Source organism: Gadus morhua, chromosome 21, assembly GCF_902167405.1.
Source record: "Gadus morhua chromosome 21, gadMor3.0, whole genome shotgun sequence".
NCBI lineage: Eukaryota > Metazoa > Chordata > Actinopteri > Gadiformes > Gadidae > Gadus > Gadus morhua.
The window spans coordinates 14,148,472-14,167,981 of record NC_044068.1 but is presented as its reverse complement, the minus strand read 5'-3'; the positions used below and the strand labels follow the sequence as shown (position 1 = coordinate 14,167,981).

General features: G+C 42.9%; 3 protein-coding genes across 4 annotated transcripts in view; 2 read left to right on the top strand and 1 right to left on the bottom strand.

The window, feature by feature from the left end:
- Positions 1-374: 374 nt before the first annotated feature.
- Positions 375-4,107, top strand: LOC115534244 (F-box only protein 30). The gene is made up of 3 exons (XM_030345077.1): positions 375-555; positions 1,032-3,158; positions 3,446-4,107. The coding sequence occupies exons 2-3, from the start codon at positions 1,086-1,088 to the stop codon at positions 3,674-3,676; spliced, it is 2,304 nt and encodes a 767-aa protein (XP_030200937.1). The 5' UTR covers positions 375-555; positions 1,032-1,085; the 3' UTR covers positions 3,677-4,107.
- A 1,601-nt stretch (positions 4,108-5,708) lies between these two features.
- Positions 5,709-8,365, bottom strand: knstrn (kinetochore localized astrin (SPAG5) binding protein). 2 transcript variants are annotated; one of them, XM_030345467.1, is made up of 9 exons: positions 8,137-8,365; positions 7,795-7,848; positions 7,337-7,403; positions 7,086-7,112; positions 6,891-6,990; positions 6,504-6,618; positions 6,359-6,411; positions 6,158-6,232; positions 5,709-5,994 (listed from the first exon to the last, which is right to left on the bottom strand). In XM_030345467.1, the coding sequence occupies exons 2-9, from the start codon at positions 7,814-7,816 to the stop codon at positions 5,863-5,865; spliced, it is 591 nt and encodes a 196-aa protein (XP_030201327.1). In that variant the 5' UTR covers positions 7,817-7,848; positions 8,137-8,365; the 3' UTR covers positions 5,709-5,862. The 2 variants fall into 2 exon arrangements, with proteins under 2 accessions (XP_030201327.1, XP_030201328.1); XM_030345468.1 differs by lacking the exon at positions 7,795-7,848.
- A 4,422-nt stretch (positions 8,366-12,787) lies between these two features.
- LOC115534471 (uncharacterized) overlaps positions 12,788-19,510 on the top strand; it is a 28,845-nt gene continuing 22,122 nt past the window's right edge. Inside the window, exons 1-17 of the mRNA XM_030345466.1 lie at positions 12,788-12,809; positions 12,901-12,944; positions 13,033-13,082; positions 13,196-14,662; positions 14,752-14,881; positions 14,998-15,065; positions 15,151-15,249; positions 15,340-15,455; positions 15,543-15,633; positions 15,962-16,078; positions 16,192-16,279; positions 16,366-16,395; positions 16,516-16,555; positions 16,871-16,975; positions 17,094-17,194; positions 17,311-17,367; positions 17,650-17,759. Coding sequence (XP_030201326.1) covers positions 13,035-13,082; positions 13,196-14,662; positions 14,752-14,881; positions 14,998-15,065; positions 15,151-15,249; positions 15,340-15,455; positions 15,543-15,633; positions 15,962-16,078; positions 16,192-16,279; positions 16,366-16,395; positions 16,516-16,555; positions 16,871-16,975; positions 17,094-17,194; positions 17,311-17,367; positions 17,650-17,759 — 2,667 coding nt within the window. The 5' untranslated portion in view covers positions 12,788-12,809; positions 12,901-12,944; positions 13,033-13,034. The remainder of the gene's footprint in view (positions 12,810-12,900; positions 12,945-13,032; positions 13,083-13,195; positions 14,663-14,751; positions 14,882-14,997; positions 15,066-15,150; positions 15,250-15,339; positions 15,456-15,542; positions 15,634-15,961; positions 16,079-16,191; positions 16,280-16,365; positions 16,396-16,515; positions 16,556-16,870; positions 16,976-17,093; positions 17,195-17,310; positions 17,368-17,649; positions 17,760-19,510) is intronic.

Genomic DNA, 19,510 nt, shown 5'->3' with positions numbered 1-19,510 from the left:
GACTTCTGACAATAGTTCTAGATGTGCGCTCACACGCTTGAGTTACAAATGTTGCAAAACGTCGCCCTCTGTTGGCTATCCAGCGTCATTGCAGGTCCAATCTTATATTTCTCCACGAACGGTAGCTACCGGTATTTGGAAACAAAATGCAGCAACAACAATATACGTGGATTAACAGCTATTATACAATGTTAAAGTGATATACTGTCTTTGCATTGTTCATGCAGACAATGAAAACCAAATGTAAAGTTTCTATAAATACTTATATGCGTTTATTTTAAAAGATAACGAAGCCTTGATACCCACGAGTTTTTTATGACCTATTCGTTAACCGAGACCCGCCTATCAGTCACTCGTGTCCTGGGGCAAGGGGCCGCCGTTAATGAGCCACCGCGACCGCGGTCGGTCGCACTGTGAGCAACGCTACGTCAGAGGGAGCGGTGGGACGTCTCCAGACTATAGCCTGCTGCTACCACTAGCGGCGGTGGTTCTTACTATCTAGTGACAAAGTATAATCGAATGGATAAAAATAAACGAGTGGGTCGCCAATAAATGGTAAGTAGATTTCTGTTATCTAGTTGTCTAAGCTGTTGCCTGACTCTTTCAATGAACTTTTGGACACGACTGTCACTGAACTTCAGGAATTGGTGAACTGTTGCTAGCAAACATTAGCCTCGAAGTTAGTGCTGCCTGGTTAGCCGGCTAACGTAGGTTTGTCACTGATGGGTCAGTTGTAAAGGTGTTGAATGAAGCCCGTTTCTTTCTCGCACGTAGATCAGTGTTGTCCATGTTCAATAGTATGTTGTATTCCCGGATGTTTCCCTGACTTATTGAACTTTGGAGAGGGACTGCTGCCCAACTTTTTTTTATAAAGCAGCGATTTCATAACCCATTCATACGTTACAGTGCAGCGATTTGCTGTATGTTCATGCTGTATCACCATTTCACTACAACATTTTATAGACCAATACACCTAACACAGTGAATTGCGCGTATTGTGCGTTCCACTCTTTTCTTTTTCTTTCCCTTAGCAAAGTGTACCCTGATCGGCGACGGCATCATCAACCTCCACCCGTGCCTAGACGATGGAGGCACCCCACGAGCACTGCGCGTCCTGCGTGAACCTGCGGTGCACGACGAAACCCGTAGCGGGCGCTTCCTGTGACCTCACGGCCTGTCCGCTGGCCTGCGGTGCTACGTTCCACTCCTGTAAGAGCGCCGAGCATCGCCTCCTCTGCCCGCTGGAGAGGGTTCCCTGCCTGAACAGCGGCTTCGGCTGCCCCATCACCCTGGTGCGCCAGAAGATGGCCTCCCACCTGGAGGTCTGTCCAGCGGGCCTGGTGTGCTGCACCATGGAGTGGAACAGGTGGCCGGTCAGTAGTCTGGACTACACCTCTCAGCTGAGCCGCTGCAGCAGCAGTGGGGGTGGCGTGGAGGAGCCGGAGCAGCTGGACATGGCGCTCGCCCTGCAGGACCAGCGCATGCTGCTCGAGTCCCTGAAGGTGGTTGCCATGGCGCCCACGAGGTGGGAGCCGGCTGTTGCCAGGACTAAAGTGCGCGGGGCTGTGCGTATGGATCTGCCAGAATCAGCCCCTGAGGCGTCGGCCTCGTCCTCCTGCGAAAGTGTGCATCGGCCCTCGCCGGGCTTGGCTCCGCCTCTTCCGCCCGGCTCAGCCAAGGAGAGGATAGCCAATGGGATCGACGGTTTAACTGATGAGCACTATGGTCGGCTCTACGAGGCCACGCTGGAGACCGCCAGGAGCCTGGCGGCCGCTCTAGATGTGTTCCGCGCCGCCAACGCCCTCGAGTGCGGAGGAGGGGCGGGGGGCCAGAGAGGGGAGAGCGACGCCAGGGGAGGAAAGCTAACCAACGGGCTCGACGTGGCCGAAGAGGCCAGCGCCGTCGACGGCGAGCAAGAGCGCTGCCGTTGTCACGGCTGTCTGACCACCAGCGCTTGTCATCTTGGAACGCAGTTGCCAGGTGAGCCGTCGCCGGGGACGACAGGCTCCACAGCACGCCGCGGCCAGGACCAGGAAGACCCAAACACGGTCCCCCCTCCCCCACAGGGGAATCCTAAGGAGCCGTGCGTAGCGCCGTACGACCGGCCCCACGTGGTCCCGGGCATTGCACAGAGGGCTGGTCACGTGATCCTGGAGGACAGGGGGCTGGCTGTCTTGGACGCCAGGGGAACTGAACACCGCCCCAACAAACCCCCGGGGTTTCGACATGTCGTAGGGCCGCTTGCATCGGCCGCCGGCCGGAGGGGCCCCCTCCCTGACCGATCCCATCCCACCTCGCCCCCCTCGTTGGAGGACCGTTCGGTGGACACGTCAGACCTCGAGCAGGGGGCGGTCGAATCGACGGGCCTGGGGGAGATGGACCCAGTGGCGGCCGCCCTCCTCTTCTGCCTGGAGGAGTCCAGGGAGTGCCGGCGGATATCGGACAAGGTGCGCGTGGACGGACGCCGCGTGGACGTCGGCACGCAGACCTTCACCTTCCCGGCGGCCATTTTGGTCACCAACACCAGAGTGGGCGAAATGGCCTCGGCCTCCGCGTGCGACCATGCCGCGCACCAGCTGTCGTGCCCCAGCCCCCTGCGCACACTCCGCCTGGGCCTGGCCCTGGAGAGCCTGGAGGTGGAGGTCCCCCACGGGCGCTTCCTCACGTTCCAGCCCCCCTACCAGCACACCTTCTCCTTCCTGTGCGGCCAGGCCTTCCGCAGGGACCAGTTCTCCTGGCACTCGGCAAACGTCCACGCAGACATCCACGCCGGCCTCAGCGGCTGGATGGAGCACCGCTGCCCCCTGGCGTACTACGGGTGCACCTTCTCCCAGCGCAGGCTGGGCCCCGCCGGCCAGGAGGGCCGGGGGGCAGCCAGGGTGGTCCACGACGGGAGGCTGCAGTCCTTCGGCGTGCGGCCATGCACTCCCCTTCTCCACGATGGCCCGCGGTCGGACCAGCTCACAGGACTTCCCATGGAGATCCTGTGGCACATCGCCGGATTCCTGGACAGCTTCAGTCTGTGCCAGCTGTCTGTGGTGTCCCGTGGCATGAGGGACGTGTGTTCCAGTCTGCTCCAGACCAGGGGCGTGGTGGACCTGCAGTGGGAGAGGAGGCTGGGCCCCCAAGGCACCGTCTGCTGGCACGTTAAAAACAAAGTCAGTTTTGGGAACTGCATTATACTGTATACACACACACACACACACACACACACACACACACCCCCCCCCCCCCCCCCCCCGCGGCTGTGCAAACGATTTTAGAAACATAATTTCCAAAAAGAAAATGCTTATTTTATAATTTTGCTGGTCAGCTTCTTGTAAACTGGCCTTCTCAGATTTTTGTGATTCACTTATTAGTGTCTGAAGAAAAAAACTCTTTGGAGAACCAATGGCTTAGAAGATCCATATTATTACATGAATCAACCTGTGTCGTCCTGTCGTAGGTGTGGAGATTCAGCACGGCCTTCAGCGCCGTCACCAAGTGGCGCTTCAGCGACCTGCCCAGCATGTCGGACCACCTCAGGGAATGCCGCTTCAACACGCCGGAGCCCCAGACCGAGCCCGTGCCTCTACCGGCCATGTGCACGGCGCGCGACCGGCAATCCCTCCGGCGCCTGCTTCGCCCCGTGACCCAATGCCACCACGTCACGTGTCCGTCGCCACACGCTTTATGAACACAACGTGGCTTTAATACTTCACCGTCTAGTTTTTTTTTTTTTTTTTTGCACAACATGAATCACAGAATGTGTCTTATTCAGGAGCTGCAGGAGACGACTGCCTTAATAAATTGAAGTAAACGGTGATCGTAACCTGATCACACACTGGCAAACGGGAAACATGCATTAGGGAACGTTCGGCCAGATCACCCATGACGACTGGATCATAGTTACCCAGATGAATCTCGGGTGTGTTTTCTACAACTACCTGGTAGCTAGGCTGAGATGAGAACACTGAAGCTATGCTCGCACTTTAAAAACCTCCCGTCACTCCCTCCCTCTTCCAAAAAAATCAAATGGTTATGTTAATGTGCTTCACCTGGAAACACACCAGCAAAACGGATGCCGGATTTAATTCAATGTTTTATTAAAGGTACATTTCTGAGTTACACTGGTTTCTTAATTGTGTGTATGTATATATATATATATACAGGTGCTGGTCATATTATTAGAATATCATGAAAAAGTTGATTTATTTCATTAATTCCATTTAGAAAGTCAAACCTGTAGAATGTATACATTCATTCCAAACAGACTGATACATTATAAGTGTTTTTTGCCAAAAAGAAGATGATTATAGCTGACAACCAATGAAAACCCTAAATTCAACATCTCAGAAAATTAGAATATGGTGAAAAGGTCAGATATTGAAGACACCTGGTGCCACACTCTAATTAGCTAACTAACTCAAAACACCTGGAAAAGCCTTTAAATGGTCTCTCGTTTTGATTCTGTATGACACACAATCATGGGGAAGACTGCTGACTTGACAACTGTCCAAAAGATGACCATTGATACTTTAAAGAAGGAGGGCAAGACACAAAAGGTCATTGCCAAAGAGGTTGGATGTTCCCAGAGCTCTGTGTCCAAGCACATTAATATAGAGGCGAAGGGAAGAAAAATATGTGGTAGAAAAGAGTGTACAAGCAAGAGGGATAAACGCGCCCTGGAGAGGATTGTCAAACAAAACCGATTCAAAAATGTGGGGGAGATCCACAAAGAGTGGACTATAGCTGGAGTCAGTGCTTCAAGAAGCACCACACACCGACGTATGCAAGATATGGGCTTCAGCTGTCGCATTCCTCGTGTAAAGCCACTCTTGAATAAGAGACAACGTCAAAAGCGTCTCGCCTGGGCTCAAGACAAAAAGGACTGGACTGCTGCTGAGTGGTCCAAAGTTATGTTTTCAGATGAAAGTAAATTTTGTATCTCCTTTGGAAATCAAGGTCCCAGAGTCTGGAGGAAGACAGGAGAGGCACAGAATCCACGTTGCCTGAAGTCCAGTGTAAAATTTCCACAGTCAGTAATGGTCTGGGGTGCCATGTCATCTGCTGCTGTTGGTCCACTGTGTTTCCTGAGGTCCAGGGTCAATGCAGCAGTCTACCAGGAAGTTTTAGAACACTTTATGCTGCCTGCCGCGGACCAACTTTATGGAGGTGACGATTTCATTTTCCAACATGACTTGGCACCTGCACACAGTGCCAAATCTACCAGTACCTGGTTTAAGGACCATGGTATCCCTCTTCTTGATTGGCCTGATCTCACCTGCCTTGCCAGTTTTTTTTTTATCTAGCTTTCAAATGTTTGAGCCAATGCCTTGGTATAGATTTTGCCATTGTTTCTCATTATTCATAATGTCCACTTAGTAGAGACAAATGCTTGTTTTGACAAGAGCAAGTACATGAGTAATAATTATCTTGCACCATTCAGGCTCCTCTCAATAGACACTCAGCAGCTGACCTAATGTCCCGAATCTACATCGGGTGTTACTTGTCGATTTTCTTTTTGGGTACAGCTTTCTCTGCATTTTCTGACATAACCAACAGGGATTGAATTTTCATGAAATGCCTTTGTCATAAAGTAAAAGCAGCGGCTTTAAATTGGGACAGATTTTGTCATTTATGTGGATAGCATAACCGGAAGAAACATTGAGTCGGTTTAATTTAGAATAATAAAACTTTCTGAGTCACCAAAAATAAGAGAACAGTAATGAATCATAGCGTTGGTTTATTGAGCACAATTGTTTTTTTTAAGAAAATTAAAACCTTCCTTTGGACTTCTTTTCAAAGCTACCGCTACTGTGAACGTTACAGTATTTTGAAAAAATATATATAAATCAAAATAGTACCCCATGTACACTACATTTATTCAATTAAGAGTTGCTCAGCTTCTTCAAGGGCTTTTTCCATTTCCAGAACCTGTAGGGAAAAGTCCTCTCTTTCCTGCATGACATGTTCTCCTTCTCCATGTAGATCTGCTATGGCCGTTTGGAATACCTAAACATAGTTTAAAGGGATACATGTTAGTAATGTCAGCTAACAGTTAAAAAAAAAAAAAACTGCTGATTGGGATAAAATAAATACCCCAATCAGCTGGCAAATGTTATTTGAGAAAAAAAAATTAGAAGAATGCCTGGTATGATCCAACAGATTCCCTTACTTTTAGTTGTTCAAGTTGCTTTGTGCCGATATCTGTGAAGTTCCCGAGTTCTTTTATAAGGTCTCTGGATATGTTCTGAAATTCAGATCATGCATGACAACTCCTTCCTAGTATTGGAAATTCGTGTAGCAGAATTGCATAAACAGATATTCATGTCAAGCCAGCGGCAAAATAAATCAGAGTAAATTAATAAATACCTACCAACACTTCTTTTCCCTGATTTTTAGAAGGTTGGGCAATGGCATCACCTGAAACTAAAACATTCGCCCCGTTATTCATGGCCATTTAAAAACAGCAACAATTTAGTTGGCTATATTGTTTCAAGTCCAAGCTCATGTTCATGTACCTGGGTCTATCTTTCCAGCCACTAGGAGAACGTGACAGTCATTAAGGCGTTTCTGGATATCTGCATTTTCCTTCTCCAGGTCTTTGAACTGCAGTCCCAGCTCAGTAACTTTTTGCTGCAAAAAACAACAACACTGAAGTTAAGCAATGCCTCTGGTATGGGTTGACATTTAGACAACTTTAATGGAAGAATGATTGTATTTTTTCATTGTAGATTGGCAAGTATATCAATCAGGACCTACAAATGACACTGATTAAATTAATACCTTTTTGACTGTTTGCACAAAAATGCAATACAAATGATCGAAAATAGGTACATTGAGCTAGAGAAGATATATTTCGTTTGTGAAGACCTGGAAGGGTGAAAATATTACACCTTTGTTTTTACCTGGGACTCCGTGAGACTGTTCTGCAGCTGCTCATTCGAAACCAACAAAAGCTGGTTCTGGTCCTTCAGCTCTTCCTGCTGCCCATATCTAGTGGACGCTCTATCAAAGAGTAGGCAATGTAAAGTCATTCTACATGATGTTCATGATAACGTTTAATTGAAAAGCACTTGGAAATATATTTGTTCATAACTCACCCTTTAAAAACTTTGGGAGCATTTTTCCTGAAAAATAGATATACACATTAATTTGCCAACCTGTTTCTTTTTTTAAGATGCAAGATGGTCATCGTCAAGATCTTTGCTGACCTATGATACTGAACATTGTGAAGAACATAATGCAATTATTAATAATGTGGAAACATAATATGCCCTAATGGTGCCCATACGTTAGTGTGTGGATTGGCAATTAATATCCCTAAACTTAAATCATAAAGCTGATTAGTTACCTTTGTGCGTTCTCCTTTTGAGGTTTAAGATTACCCCCCTCTTTCATTTCGAGAGTAGGATGTGCAGCTGTAAATTATTCATAACATCAGGTTAAATAAGTATATATTACGCATACATTTACACTAAGAAACTTCACAGAAGATATAATGAATTAAACGGACTTTCCATAAGTGTACATTGGTGGAAACTATCGCAGATTTTTTCAGACCAAAACAAAGTGGGAATCACAAGGGGTGCAAATGCAAGAGCTGTCATCAGTCGGCCAAAGACTAGTGGCTTAACTCTAGCATCATTCAGAGATAGATTGTGACTTATAAAATACATTCATTTACATAAACATCTTCGACATTACCACTTGAACTAGGTGAAGAGATAACGTAACGTTATCGCATCTGATAGTTTAACGTTAATGGTAAGCATTACGTTACTACACATTACTGGAACTCACTAACGTTACCTTTGGGGTTCTTTGAAGACATTTTGGTTGCTGAAATATGGACCAAAGTCAGCTCTAGAAAGAGAAAATTAAATAAATGTAACATGCTGCTTGACATTTGGCGTCATTAGTTAGCAACGATGTTTAATATCCGAATTTAAACTAGGCGCAGATATTAACAAAGTAGCATCTCTATTGAGGTCGCTAGCTGCCTGGATTATGTTGCGCATTTCTGTCCTCAATTGAGTTTTAACCCAACTAATTTCTATCAACAGCCGTAGCACCATCAATCGTAGCATTAACTAATTGCATGAATATGCATTCCGCAGATACACTGTGAGCAAATATATAACAAATTCTTACTTCTTTATTATCCGATGTCAAAAATGATCTTCAAATTTGAAAAACTGCCCCCCTTATTCGGTCATATCCTGTTTGCCAAACGAGCTTCCTGTATTCAATTTCGTTTTCAACTAAATCCTTCCTATGGATTAGATAAAGAATACATTCTGATTAATTCTTATGATTGATTAAAAAACACGTAAAACTTCCAGCGCGAGTATCCTGAACATTTGAAAGGGATAATGTTAAACAGCGCATGCGTAAAGGCGGGTTTTTTTAAAAAACGTTAACGTCAATGTTGTTCGGCACAGTTATGGAGTTATACCATGAAGGTTAATTGTGTTGAATAAAGACAAAGCTCACCTTTTATTCTGACCGGTTGGAATTGTTGAAAAATTCAAGGTATAGTCACTATTTTGGTTTCACTGGGGCAGTCATTGACAGCTAGTTTTACACAGCTAATCACATACTATAGCACATAGCTGCTACGTGCTAGGGCTAACTATAATGCTTTCAGCTACCGTTATATTATAGCAAGTGTTTTACTTTATTAATGCAACAGTATGGTCACTAGTATAACGATCAACAGTTACGTTTGAAAGAATATTTGTAAATAAGAATGATGATTGATTGAATGGGTGATTTGAAATGGTGCTTTGTTGATGGGGCGACATACATACATACATACATACATACATACATACATGCATGCATGCATGCATGCATGCATACATGCATGCATACATGCATACATACATACATACATACATACATACATACATACATGCATACTAAACTGAATTGTCAGTATAAACAGGTTATGGAGGTGAAACAAACTGGCAAGTTGGCCACGTTTAGTTTGCATTAACGTTACCTCTTAAATTATAGCCGACTTAACCTGATTCAATGACCCTTCTCGATCTAGCTTTACAGTATAACTATTTTTATTTTCTCAAATGAGTGGTTCAATGTTTAATTGTAGTTCTGTCACCTTCCATGCATGAGGGGTGACTGGTGGGTGATCTTATTATGTAATGGCTATCAAATCAATAACATGATCTATGTTTCAGAATGAAATAGTGGTATTGCTAATGTTTTTTCTGTAACTATGATTTGTTTTTATTCCAATTGTAGATGGAGTCACCTGACCCTCTAATGAATAAGTGAGTGACTTGTACACTTGATAAAAAAATGACTACTGAGGGGATACTTTTTACATTGTCACAAACAATTCGTTTTTATGGATTGAATTCCCTTCATCATTAAGCTTTTGACTAAACTACAAGACTCAAACTATGACATAAAGAGTCCAATTGTAGTCATCAATAGTACACTGATATTACATCTGTTTTATAATTTATGTTGCAGGTCAAATGTTGCAGGGTCCAGGCGCAGCGTTTCGGTTAGTGAAACAGATTTAAAATCAACCCTTTTCCCCCTGTTATTATTATTAATATTATTATTAATAATAATAATACAACATGGTCTTTGTAAATATAATGTGCATGGTATAAATATTTGATGACCAATGGTTTGTTTTAATCTTTTGTAAGATTTTAAAAGCGCCACGGACATCTGTCGATTTTGCTGACCCAGAGCTTGTGGAATCTCAGGTAATCACTTGTGTATCTGAAATGCCAACCAAACCATCAAATTTAGATTTTTCCAAAATATAATTCTCTCATCATTGTTCTACAGAAGAGGATTAGGGCCACACATAAAAAAGTAATTAAATTCTGACTTTATTCTCAGAATTCTGAGAAAAAAATCTGAATTCTGACTTTAATCTCAGAATTCTGAGATTAATGTCAGAATTCTGAGATTAATGTCAGAATTCTGACTTTAATCTCTGAATTCTGACTTTAAACTCAGAATTCTGACTTTAAACTCAGAACTATGGGTACCTGTAAGGACCAACCTCTGAGAATTCTGACTTTATAATCAGAATTCTGAGATTAAAGTCAGAATTCTGACTTTAAAGTCAGAATTCTGAGATTAAAGTAAGAACTTTTTTTTTTTCTTATGTTTGGCCCTAATCCTCTTCCGTATTGTACTCTTTATGTTTCATCTTAATTATTTAAAAAAGGTTGAAGTTGCCATGCCTGTGGAAAAGAGGAATTCGAGAAGGGTCAGTTTTGCTCCTGCAACTGATGTTCTGCTATTTTCAAAGTAAGATACATTAGCCTTGACAAAAATATTTTGTTCATCACAGTGCTGTTTCACATTTAATTGCTATCTTATTTTTTGGGGAAAATAGAAACGGCTCATCGGTCCGAAAACCTCTACAAGATCTAAGTGGTAAGTAATAATGGTGTGTGTGTGTTTGTGGGGGGGGGAAGAGGGGGACACTGGGACACTGGATGCCGGTGAAACATAACAGACTTATCCATCGCAAATGTACCAACTGCATGGACAGCATATGTTACTGGACAATTAACTCACTTTATCACGTAAACTCTTTCTTGTTGGGGCGAAATTCATGCTGGGGCACGGACAAGGAACAAAGCATTTGATGCCATTATGAGCCTACCCTAGGTTTAAATCAGTAAAAGAAAATAGAATAACAAAATTTACATACATTTATTATCGGACCTACCTTGGGTTTAAATCAACTATATATATATATATATATATATAGATATATATATATATAGATATATATATATATAGATATATATATATATAGATATAGTGTGCCGATTTGAAAATTGTGACATCAATTGCGTTAAAGGAACCGTTACACCGTTGTGTGTGTTCTTTTTGGTGTGTTAACGCAGATACATTTCTGATTGATAATTTGATTGAGGCCTCCTGTTAGCTCTCTCCTTTTTCAGAATATATATATAAATAACATTTTAGACCATGATGGGCTGTTAGATCTTAATTGAAATGATTCCTTAATTTCGCCCATCTTCTTTTCATAGCCGCAATTAATCCTGACAACAGGTAAGTGGACTTCCAAAGTACATCTCAAATAATGTCTGCTACCAAAACCATTCTAACATTTTTGTGTTTCTCCCATGTTATCCATTTAAAGAAACCCTATAGGTGTCATTGAAAAGGGGAAACAACCAATCGCTGGTAGGTAGCCAAATTGAATGAAATAGCTTTTACTTGGAATTATTAATACATCTTTGAAACAGTGCTGATAATGTGATCCTTTAGACATGGAGAACTTGTTGTACGCTCCTTTGCAAACTTCCCAACAAAGAAAGGTGAGGTTTAAATTGATCAGCTTCTTTGCGGTGTAATTATCCTCATTACCCTACTAATGAGTATGAACAACATCCATGTATAACATGGATTCGAATTTGTATTCTCCTACCAGGAGGTATCTATGGTCAGCCATGATGCAGAAGATCTCTATGGAGAGAAGACGATGATGTTTTCTGCCGATGATGCCGACATAGATGTTACACACAGTCAAACTTATAATTACCAATGATTCAGACTTGCCCTATCAAGATGGTGTGATGCTCCCTACCTGTGCGAACATCGATTTCTTTATGTCCATGGACAGGAAGAAAGCTGAGCCATGTACTTTGCCTACAATCTCTTCCTCGTCAGTGCGCCATTTTGATCTGGAATTTGAAAAACTCCTAGCCAGCTTTTCTAAGCCAGGTTTGCCCAAGGACAATTCTATGCTGCACAAAGTGGAACAAAATGTTTCGATTCAATCAAAGGATGTCCATTGTCCAGATGATTCCTCTCAAAACGACTCAAAGGTGACTGGACCACCTGAAGGCTTGTCTCCTAATCACTCTGACTTTAACATCAGAATTCTGAGATTAAAGTCAGAACTATTTTTTTTTCTTATGTTTGGCCCTAATCCTCTTCCGTATTGTACTCTTTATGTTTCATCTTAATTATTTAAAAAAGGTTGAAGTTGCCATGCCTGTGGAAAAGAGGAATTCAAGAAGGGTCAGTTTAGCTCCTGCAACTGATGTTCTGCTATTTTCAAAGTAAGATACATTAGCCTTGACAAAAATATTTTGTTCATCACAGTGCTGTTTCACATTTAATTGCTATCTTATTTTTTGGGGAAAATAGTAACGGCTCACCGGTCCGAAAACCTCTACAAGATCTAACTGGTAAGTAATAATGGTGTGTGTGTGTTTGTGGGGGGGGGAAGAGGGGGACACTGGGATACTGGATGCCGGTGAAACATAACAGACTTATCCATCGCAAATGTACCAACTGCATGGACAGCATACTGGACAATTAACTCACTTTATCACGTAAACTCTTTCTAGTTGGGGCGAAATTCATGCTCGGGCACGGACAAGGAACAAAGTATTTGATGCCATTATGAGCCTACCCTAGGTTTAAATCAGTAAAAGAAAATAGAATAACAAAATGTACATACATTTATTATCGGACCTACCTTGGGTTTAAATCAACTATATATATATATATATATATATATATATATAGTTATAGTGTGCCGATTTGAAAATTGTGACATCAATTGCGTTAGAGGAACCGTTACACCGTTGTGTGTGTTCTTTTTGGTGTGTTAGCGCAGATACATTTCTGATTGATAATTTGATTGAGGTCTCCTGTTAGCTCTCTCCTTTTTCAGAATATATATATAAATAACATTTTCGACCATGATGGGCTGTTAGATCTTAATTGAAATGATTCCTTAATTTCGCCCATCTTCTTTTCATAGCCGCAATTAATCCTGACAACAGGTAAGTAGACTTCCAAAGTACATCTCAAATAATGTCTGCTACCAAAACCATTCTAACATTTTTGTGTTTCTCCCATGTTATCCATTTAAAGAAACCCTATAGGTGTCGTTGAAAAGGGGAAACAACCAATCGCTGGTAGGTAGGTAGCCAAATTGAATGAAATAGCTTTTACTTGGAATTATTAATACATCTTTGAAACAGTGCTGATAATGTGGTCCTTTAGACATGGAGAACTTGTTGTACGCTCCTTTGCAAACTTCCAAACAAAGAAAGGCGAGGTTTAAATTGATCAGCTTCTTTGCGGTGTAATTATCATCATTACCCTACTAATGAGTATGAACAATATCCATGTATAACATGGATTCGAATTTGTATTCTCCCACCAGGAGGTATCTATGGTCACCCATGATGCAGAAGATCTCTATGGAGAGAAGACGATGTTTTCTGCCGATGATGCCGACATAGATGTTACACACAGTCAAACTGTTATGATTACCAATGATTCAGACTTGCCCTATCAAGATGGTGTGATGCTCCCTACCTGTGCGAACATCGATTTCTTTATGTCCATGGACAGGAAAAAAGCTGAGCCATGTACTTTGCCTAAAATCTCTTCCTCGTCAGTGCGCCATTTTGATCTGGAATTTGAAAAACCCCTAGCCAACTTTTCTAAGCAGAGTTTGCCCAAGGACAATTATATGCTAGACAAAGTGGGACAAAGTGTTTCGATTCAATCAAAGGATGTCCATTGTCCAGATGATTCCTCTCAAAACGACTCAAAGGTGACTGGACCACCTGAAGGCTGGTCTCCCAATCACTCTGGAAGTCGAGAAAACCTTGGTGACCATTTTAAGAACAGATTACATGGATTGACTGCTGGAACTATTCCTAACTTTACCTCTACCTTTTCTAGATCCATGTTTTCATTAGATGGCAAAGTCACCAGAGTGTCTGACCTCAACGATCAATTGGATGCATCACAAAATGATGTGAAATCTACACCACTTTCAGTGAATAAGAATAGCCCTGGGAATGCTAATGCATTTAGTGCATCACCTGAATCAGCGACAATGCAAAAGAACGATGGTTCTGACCTCAGCCAAGAAAACTGTTCTTTGTCATGTGGATTAGAAAGCGCCCCATGCATTACAGCTGCAGTTGATGGAGTTGATGATACCTCTTCTACCAAGTCTAGACGATTGAGTTTGGCGGATCTACGATTTAAAATAAGGCGCATGAGCCGCCTGCTCGATGAACCCACAGAGAGGATTGCTGTAGACGTTTGCGATGCACCCTTGTCTCAACCCAAATCGGCCTCAGACGGAATCTCTGATAAAACCCACTTGACTGCCCTACAACATAATCCTGAAACACAGACGACAGACAATGCAGACTATACACAACCAGAACAGTCCGCTGAAGAGCAACAACCCTGTGTAACTGCTCCTCTGAAGTTGAATAGAAGAAGCCTCTCATCCAGACTGTCAATGGGAAACCTTTTGCCCAAACGCCCACGCAGAAGTTGCAGGTCGCCTGGGAGAGAACACGATTACGAAGTAGACAGACATCAGCTGAGCAGCGGCATGAGTGACAACATTGTCGATGAAGTTCTTCCTAACATCAGCAGTGAAGAGGATACGTCTATGGTCAACGAGAATCCACAATCCACCAATGAAGATGGTAGTTCACTTCATGGGCGACACTTGCAAGGTACGTCAGAGGAAGTAGTATGGGAACTGTTGCCTGGTCATCCAAGTGACTCTCAGTGCGAGAAAACTTCACCAGTAGATGGCGAAGACATGATGGCGGCAGAAAAAAGGAGGAGGATCTCTTCGGAAAGCAACATAGAAACGGTAGGTGAAGTAAAATAGTTTGCATATATTTGTGTTTTGTAATGGGCCTTATTGACCTATACATCCTTATCGTTATGTTGTTTCCCCAGCCGAACCAGTCCCCAGAGAAAGGAAAGTGTATTGGCACATTTCCTTTGACTCCAGCAGTCATGGCCAAGGCTAAAGATGTATCTAAGCGTAGCACATCCCAGCTCAGATCTGAAACAACATTTGAATCAAGTAAGTTCTTACACTAAAGTGATTCTAATTGACTGTCTGGTTAGCCTTGTCGCTCTCACACTTAATATTTCATCCTTTTGGATTTTGTGTCTGAGTCAGTTTTACATATTTTTCAGCTCTCAAACAAAGCTTGTTTGAATCCCAGCTTGAAGGCCATATGGACTATACCAATGATTTCCAGAAGGTATAGCTACAACCTACAGAAAAAAAGTAAAGCCATTTATTCTTTCAGTAGTTAATTGTTTAATTATTCTCTCCTTCAATTCTAGAACGTTGAGGATGAAAGCATAACGGTATCTGAGTTCTTTCAACTCCTAAACATCGATTTTGTCATTCACAATCCTCGACAGAGCATCCTTCCGGGCAAGGTAAAACTAATTCTCCCCATCGGATGATAATCCAGATTAATATGCTAACAGCTATTAACTAAACGTAACTTCTGACCCACTCATATGCAGCTTGCATCCCATCTGGGCCACACGCCAGAGAACCTGCTGAAGAACCGGCACATTCACCATCCCAAGCAGATGGTGTATGAGGCTGAGCACAAGAACCTTGCAGAGAAGGTTGAGAGGTGGGTTTAATCTTGCACTTTGCTACCGAGCTCAAAGGAAAACCAGTGTCTGCATTCTCATATACGTTTTATGTTTTCTCTGCCCAGGTTAAAGGCTCGAATGAAGGACCAAGCAAGACTTTTACACACTGTCAACCAACCTCTTTGGGAAGAGTTGAAATGTTTTTCAGAGGATGAAGTAATTGCTTTATAGTTCTCTCTTCTACTAATTAACAACTTATCATAGGAGCAAAATTGTTATGAAAGTATCTAGAATTCAAGGCAGCTGAAGCAAAGTAACTTGGACGATAACAATGTGGCCAGGTCTTTAGTATAGTATTACTTATTATTACTCCTGTACACCGGTCGGTTCAAATGGGATGGTAAGTGCAGCATGGTTATAGATCAGAAGTGTTTTTCGACAGGCAGGTGTGTAGTTAAAGTGAGAATAAGGAAATGTATGTATTTAACGTTCAAGTAATTTAATAATTATGGTGGGAATCTAATGTGTATTTTTTCTTCCACAGCTGAAAATATTTGGTTCGAAGATGAAGGAGAGAATTTACTTTTTCCAGAAAAGAAGCAAGGCTCAGTCGCATGAAATGAAAGAGGCTCTATATTCAAATCTCCTACAGGCTAATCTGGTAAGGGCAGGCCATTCATCTGTTTCTATCCTATGTGGCCCTTTTTACTTCATTCTCACAACTAAAACAGAACCTAAAGGTTGAAATGTATTTGTTACTTTCTTTTTTCTTAGGAGGAACGGCAGAGGTTGCGAGGGAAGACGGAGGAAGCAGACGGGATGCTGAAAAGTTTGGACGACTGCATCCAGGAACTAGAAACAGGTAATGAGACACTGAAGGAAATGAGACGCGAGTGCAGTGTCAGCCATTCATGTAAATTTGTTATTGTCAACTTTGTTGTTTCCCAGAACTTGCAGCAGTTGAAGAAAACGGTTCAGGTGACAGCAAACTGACTTTGAAGTCAGGTCAACTAGGTACTTCAAGCAAAATATATTAAAAGATTACGTGAATTATTTATTGACATCAAGAATACATGTATAATCCCCTTCTATTTGCAGGATTGGAGAAAGTCACAATAGAGATTGCTGAAAAGGAAAGGTATGTGTGTAATGTTTGTATTATAAGTAATGTGAAATGTATCACATTGTTAATCCCTGCACTCATTAAGCCTTCAATCATATGAAAAGACAGCAATTTACCTTTGTCAAATAGACCATCTTGTGGTCTCGACCCGTTCTATGCTTATATTAGCTATTTGTTTGTTTTATTGAACCTTTATTTATTCTGTATATCTCATATTGAGGTTTGGCACCTCTTTGTCAAGAGAGACTTACTGGCTGTACATTTCTGTCTATTACTATCTTATGTATTGCTATCTATGTTGTCAATAATGCCTGCTTCTGTTTCCCTCAGACAAATGTGTGAAATGGAAGTGCAGAAGAAGTGCAACGTGGACCAGGTGAAAAGGCTTCAAGCGGAGATTCAGGATTTGAATGGCCATTTCACACTGCTGCACAGGTCAGCATACATTAATTTATTCATGAATTCACTATGGTTTAATAAAACACACATTCATTCTTTCCCTCACTAACCTTTTCTAACCACGCGTTTCCCCTTCTGACCCAACCCTATGCAGGCTGAATGAGTGGAAGCTGGCAGAGAGAAGGGCCGACTATGACGTCTACTCCTTCCTCTATGGATCGCTGCTTTTAGAAGTGGTCTTTGATACAGGCGCCGGTAAGGACACTTGTTGCTTATGTCTAGCAGGAAACCCTGGTATTGTGGTCCTTCACTTTGCAACAAAAGTCTGTTTCTACTTAAACGTAAAGACCAAAAGGTTTTCTCATTATCAGGTGAAGGACGCGATGAGAGGAATATCTTGGACATCAATTTCAAGCTGGAATTAGATGGTGAGCGCGAAGAAAACTATGTTTACATGTGGTTCTGTTCAACCACACAGTATGTTCACGTTAATGGTATTTTCGCTGAATGCTGTAAACAATAAATATTACTAACTATTTACACACACACACACACACACACACACACACACACACACACACACACACACACACACACACACACACACACACACACACCAAAAAAAAAAGATCTGGTATAGTAGTAGTGTATAGACTACACTACAATTTCCAGTATTATTTATTCATGGCATTTTGTTTGGGTCCAACCAGAGGAGAAGTCGGAGTGCCATGCCCGTCTTGTTCACTCACTCGTGTCAGAGTACACCAGCGGACAAAGCCACTGGGTGGGAAAATATCTTAGCAGTCGATGCGTCCCTAAGGTAAGCCATCAGAAAACATATTATATATTTTATTAATATAAAAAGGGGGGGGGGGGCTGGCCGATTTATCTCTCTTCTCATCGCGTCATGCTGTTCTCCCTCCTTTGAAAATGGTTTGATAATTAATAACGGGGTGATTTTGGACTTGATATCATACATTTTCTGGCCTTGAAATACATTTCATGTGCACAGCTTTAGCGTGTGTGGCTTTAGCAGACCTCATCCAACCTTCTGGAACTCTGTTCATTGCCATTCATGTTACAGATTAGATTGATAATCTTAGCTCCATTATGAGGGCTTTTACATGCTACCTTTCCAGTGCATTTCCCTCCTGCCATCCCCCGGGTTCATCTAATTTAACTACTGGCCAAGGTGTGGAGGAATACCCAGATTATACATGAGAGCTGCTTTGATTGTACTTTGTACAATTGTACAAGATCCCCTTCATAAACACACCTAATTAAACACATGCATTCTGCCTCTTCTTCTAACCACATGCACATAAGCAACGCATGCCCCCCATATCCTAATCACCCCCACGGAGCCCCGAGAGGGGTTCAAGGCCACTGGCCAGCAGGGGGCGCCCTCGCTCCTGGCCCAAGTGGAACCAATGGAAGTCTCTGCATCTGGTTGGAGGTCGTTTTCAGAATGGTTTTATTTGAAACCACACATGAACTCGTGCTTCAGGTTGCCATGATACAGGAGTGTGTGTGGTGATGGCTGGTTTAACCTGTGCATGTTGATTACTCAATGTACAACAGGTGTGCAGCCTCACCCATCCCCGAGTCCAGTCAGTCTGACTTTAGCCTGCGCAGGCTGCTTCAGACAGCCATCGTCCACACACACTCCACAGTCCTGTATCAGTTGTGCCCGATTCATACTGTTGAAAACAGAGGAGAAAAAATAGAGGAGGCAAAGCTAAGGGCTGACGGTCCTATCTATGAACGGTGCTGCCCCCCAGCTGGGCTGATGGTCCTATCTATGAACGCTGCTGCCCCCCCGCCCCCAGCTGCTGCATGACTTTGCCCTGGTGGTGAGCCGCCTCCGGCTGCTGGGCGAGGAGGTGCGGCTCCTGAGGACCTGGGGATCCTTGAAGTTCAACATCTCGGACATCCGCTGTGTGGGCATACCCCCATGTTTTATTATATCAACGGGATTGGCATGACCCGGGCCAGGTATGCTGGTCATCTGTCTAAAGCGAAGGGACGTCGAACACGCATGTCAGAGCATATAAAGAATGACAATCGTCTGTGTACCGGGCTAAAACGATACCCCTAACTGATTTCTCTAAGACATGGTATCTCCAAGCTATGGATCCAGAAACGTATATACGATAGTGTACTGTTATGTGTAAGCAGTAAGCTACATGTCCCCTCCTGTCGTTCTGCCACTAGTGTTCACATCGTCTTCAGCAGCCTGGAGGCCATGGCTGAGTTTGAGTTGTCACTGGCAGTCACGATGGCCTACCCCTGTTCTCCACTCCAATTGCAGGACTTCAAAAATCATATTGGATCGACTAGGTGAGTTGGAGTTACCCATTTTCTTCTGGGATTTGATCCTTTTTAGATCATCATCATTTGATTTGCATATATGTCAATGTATCATACTTGCTTTACTGCCTCTACCAAAGTAATGTAGGCATTCAAAGCACATGATTTTAGTGTGTACATAGTAATTCCATTCCTCGTTAAAGCCACTGTCTTCTCTCTCGTATTTGTCTTGTCCTCCATACAAAATAAATGACTATATTG

Coding starts and splice junctions, on each gene's coding strand:
- knstrn (XM_030345467.1), bottom strand. CDS start 7,816: ATGTCTTCAAAGAACCCCAAAG. Junction 6,412..6,503: donor GGCTGGAAAGATAGACCCAG/GTACATGAACAT, acceptor CGAATGTTTTAG/TTTCAGGTGATGCCATTGCC. Junction 5,995..6,157: donor AGCAACTTGAACAACTAAAA/GTAAGGGAATCT, acceptor AACTATGTTTAG/GTATTCCAAACGGCCATAGC.
- LOC115534244 (XM_030345077.1), top strand. CDS start 1,086: ATGGAGGCACCCCACGAGCACTGCGCGTCCTGCGTGAACCTGCGGTGC. Junction 3,159..3,445: donor GCTGGCACGTTAAAAACAAA/GTCAGTTTTGGG, acceptor GTCCTGTCGTAG/GTGTGGAGATTCAGCACGGC.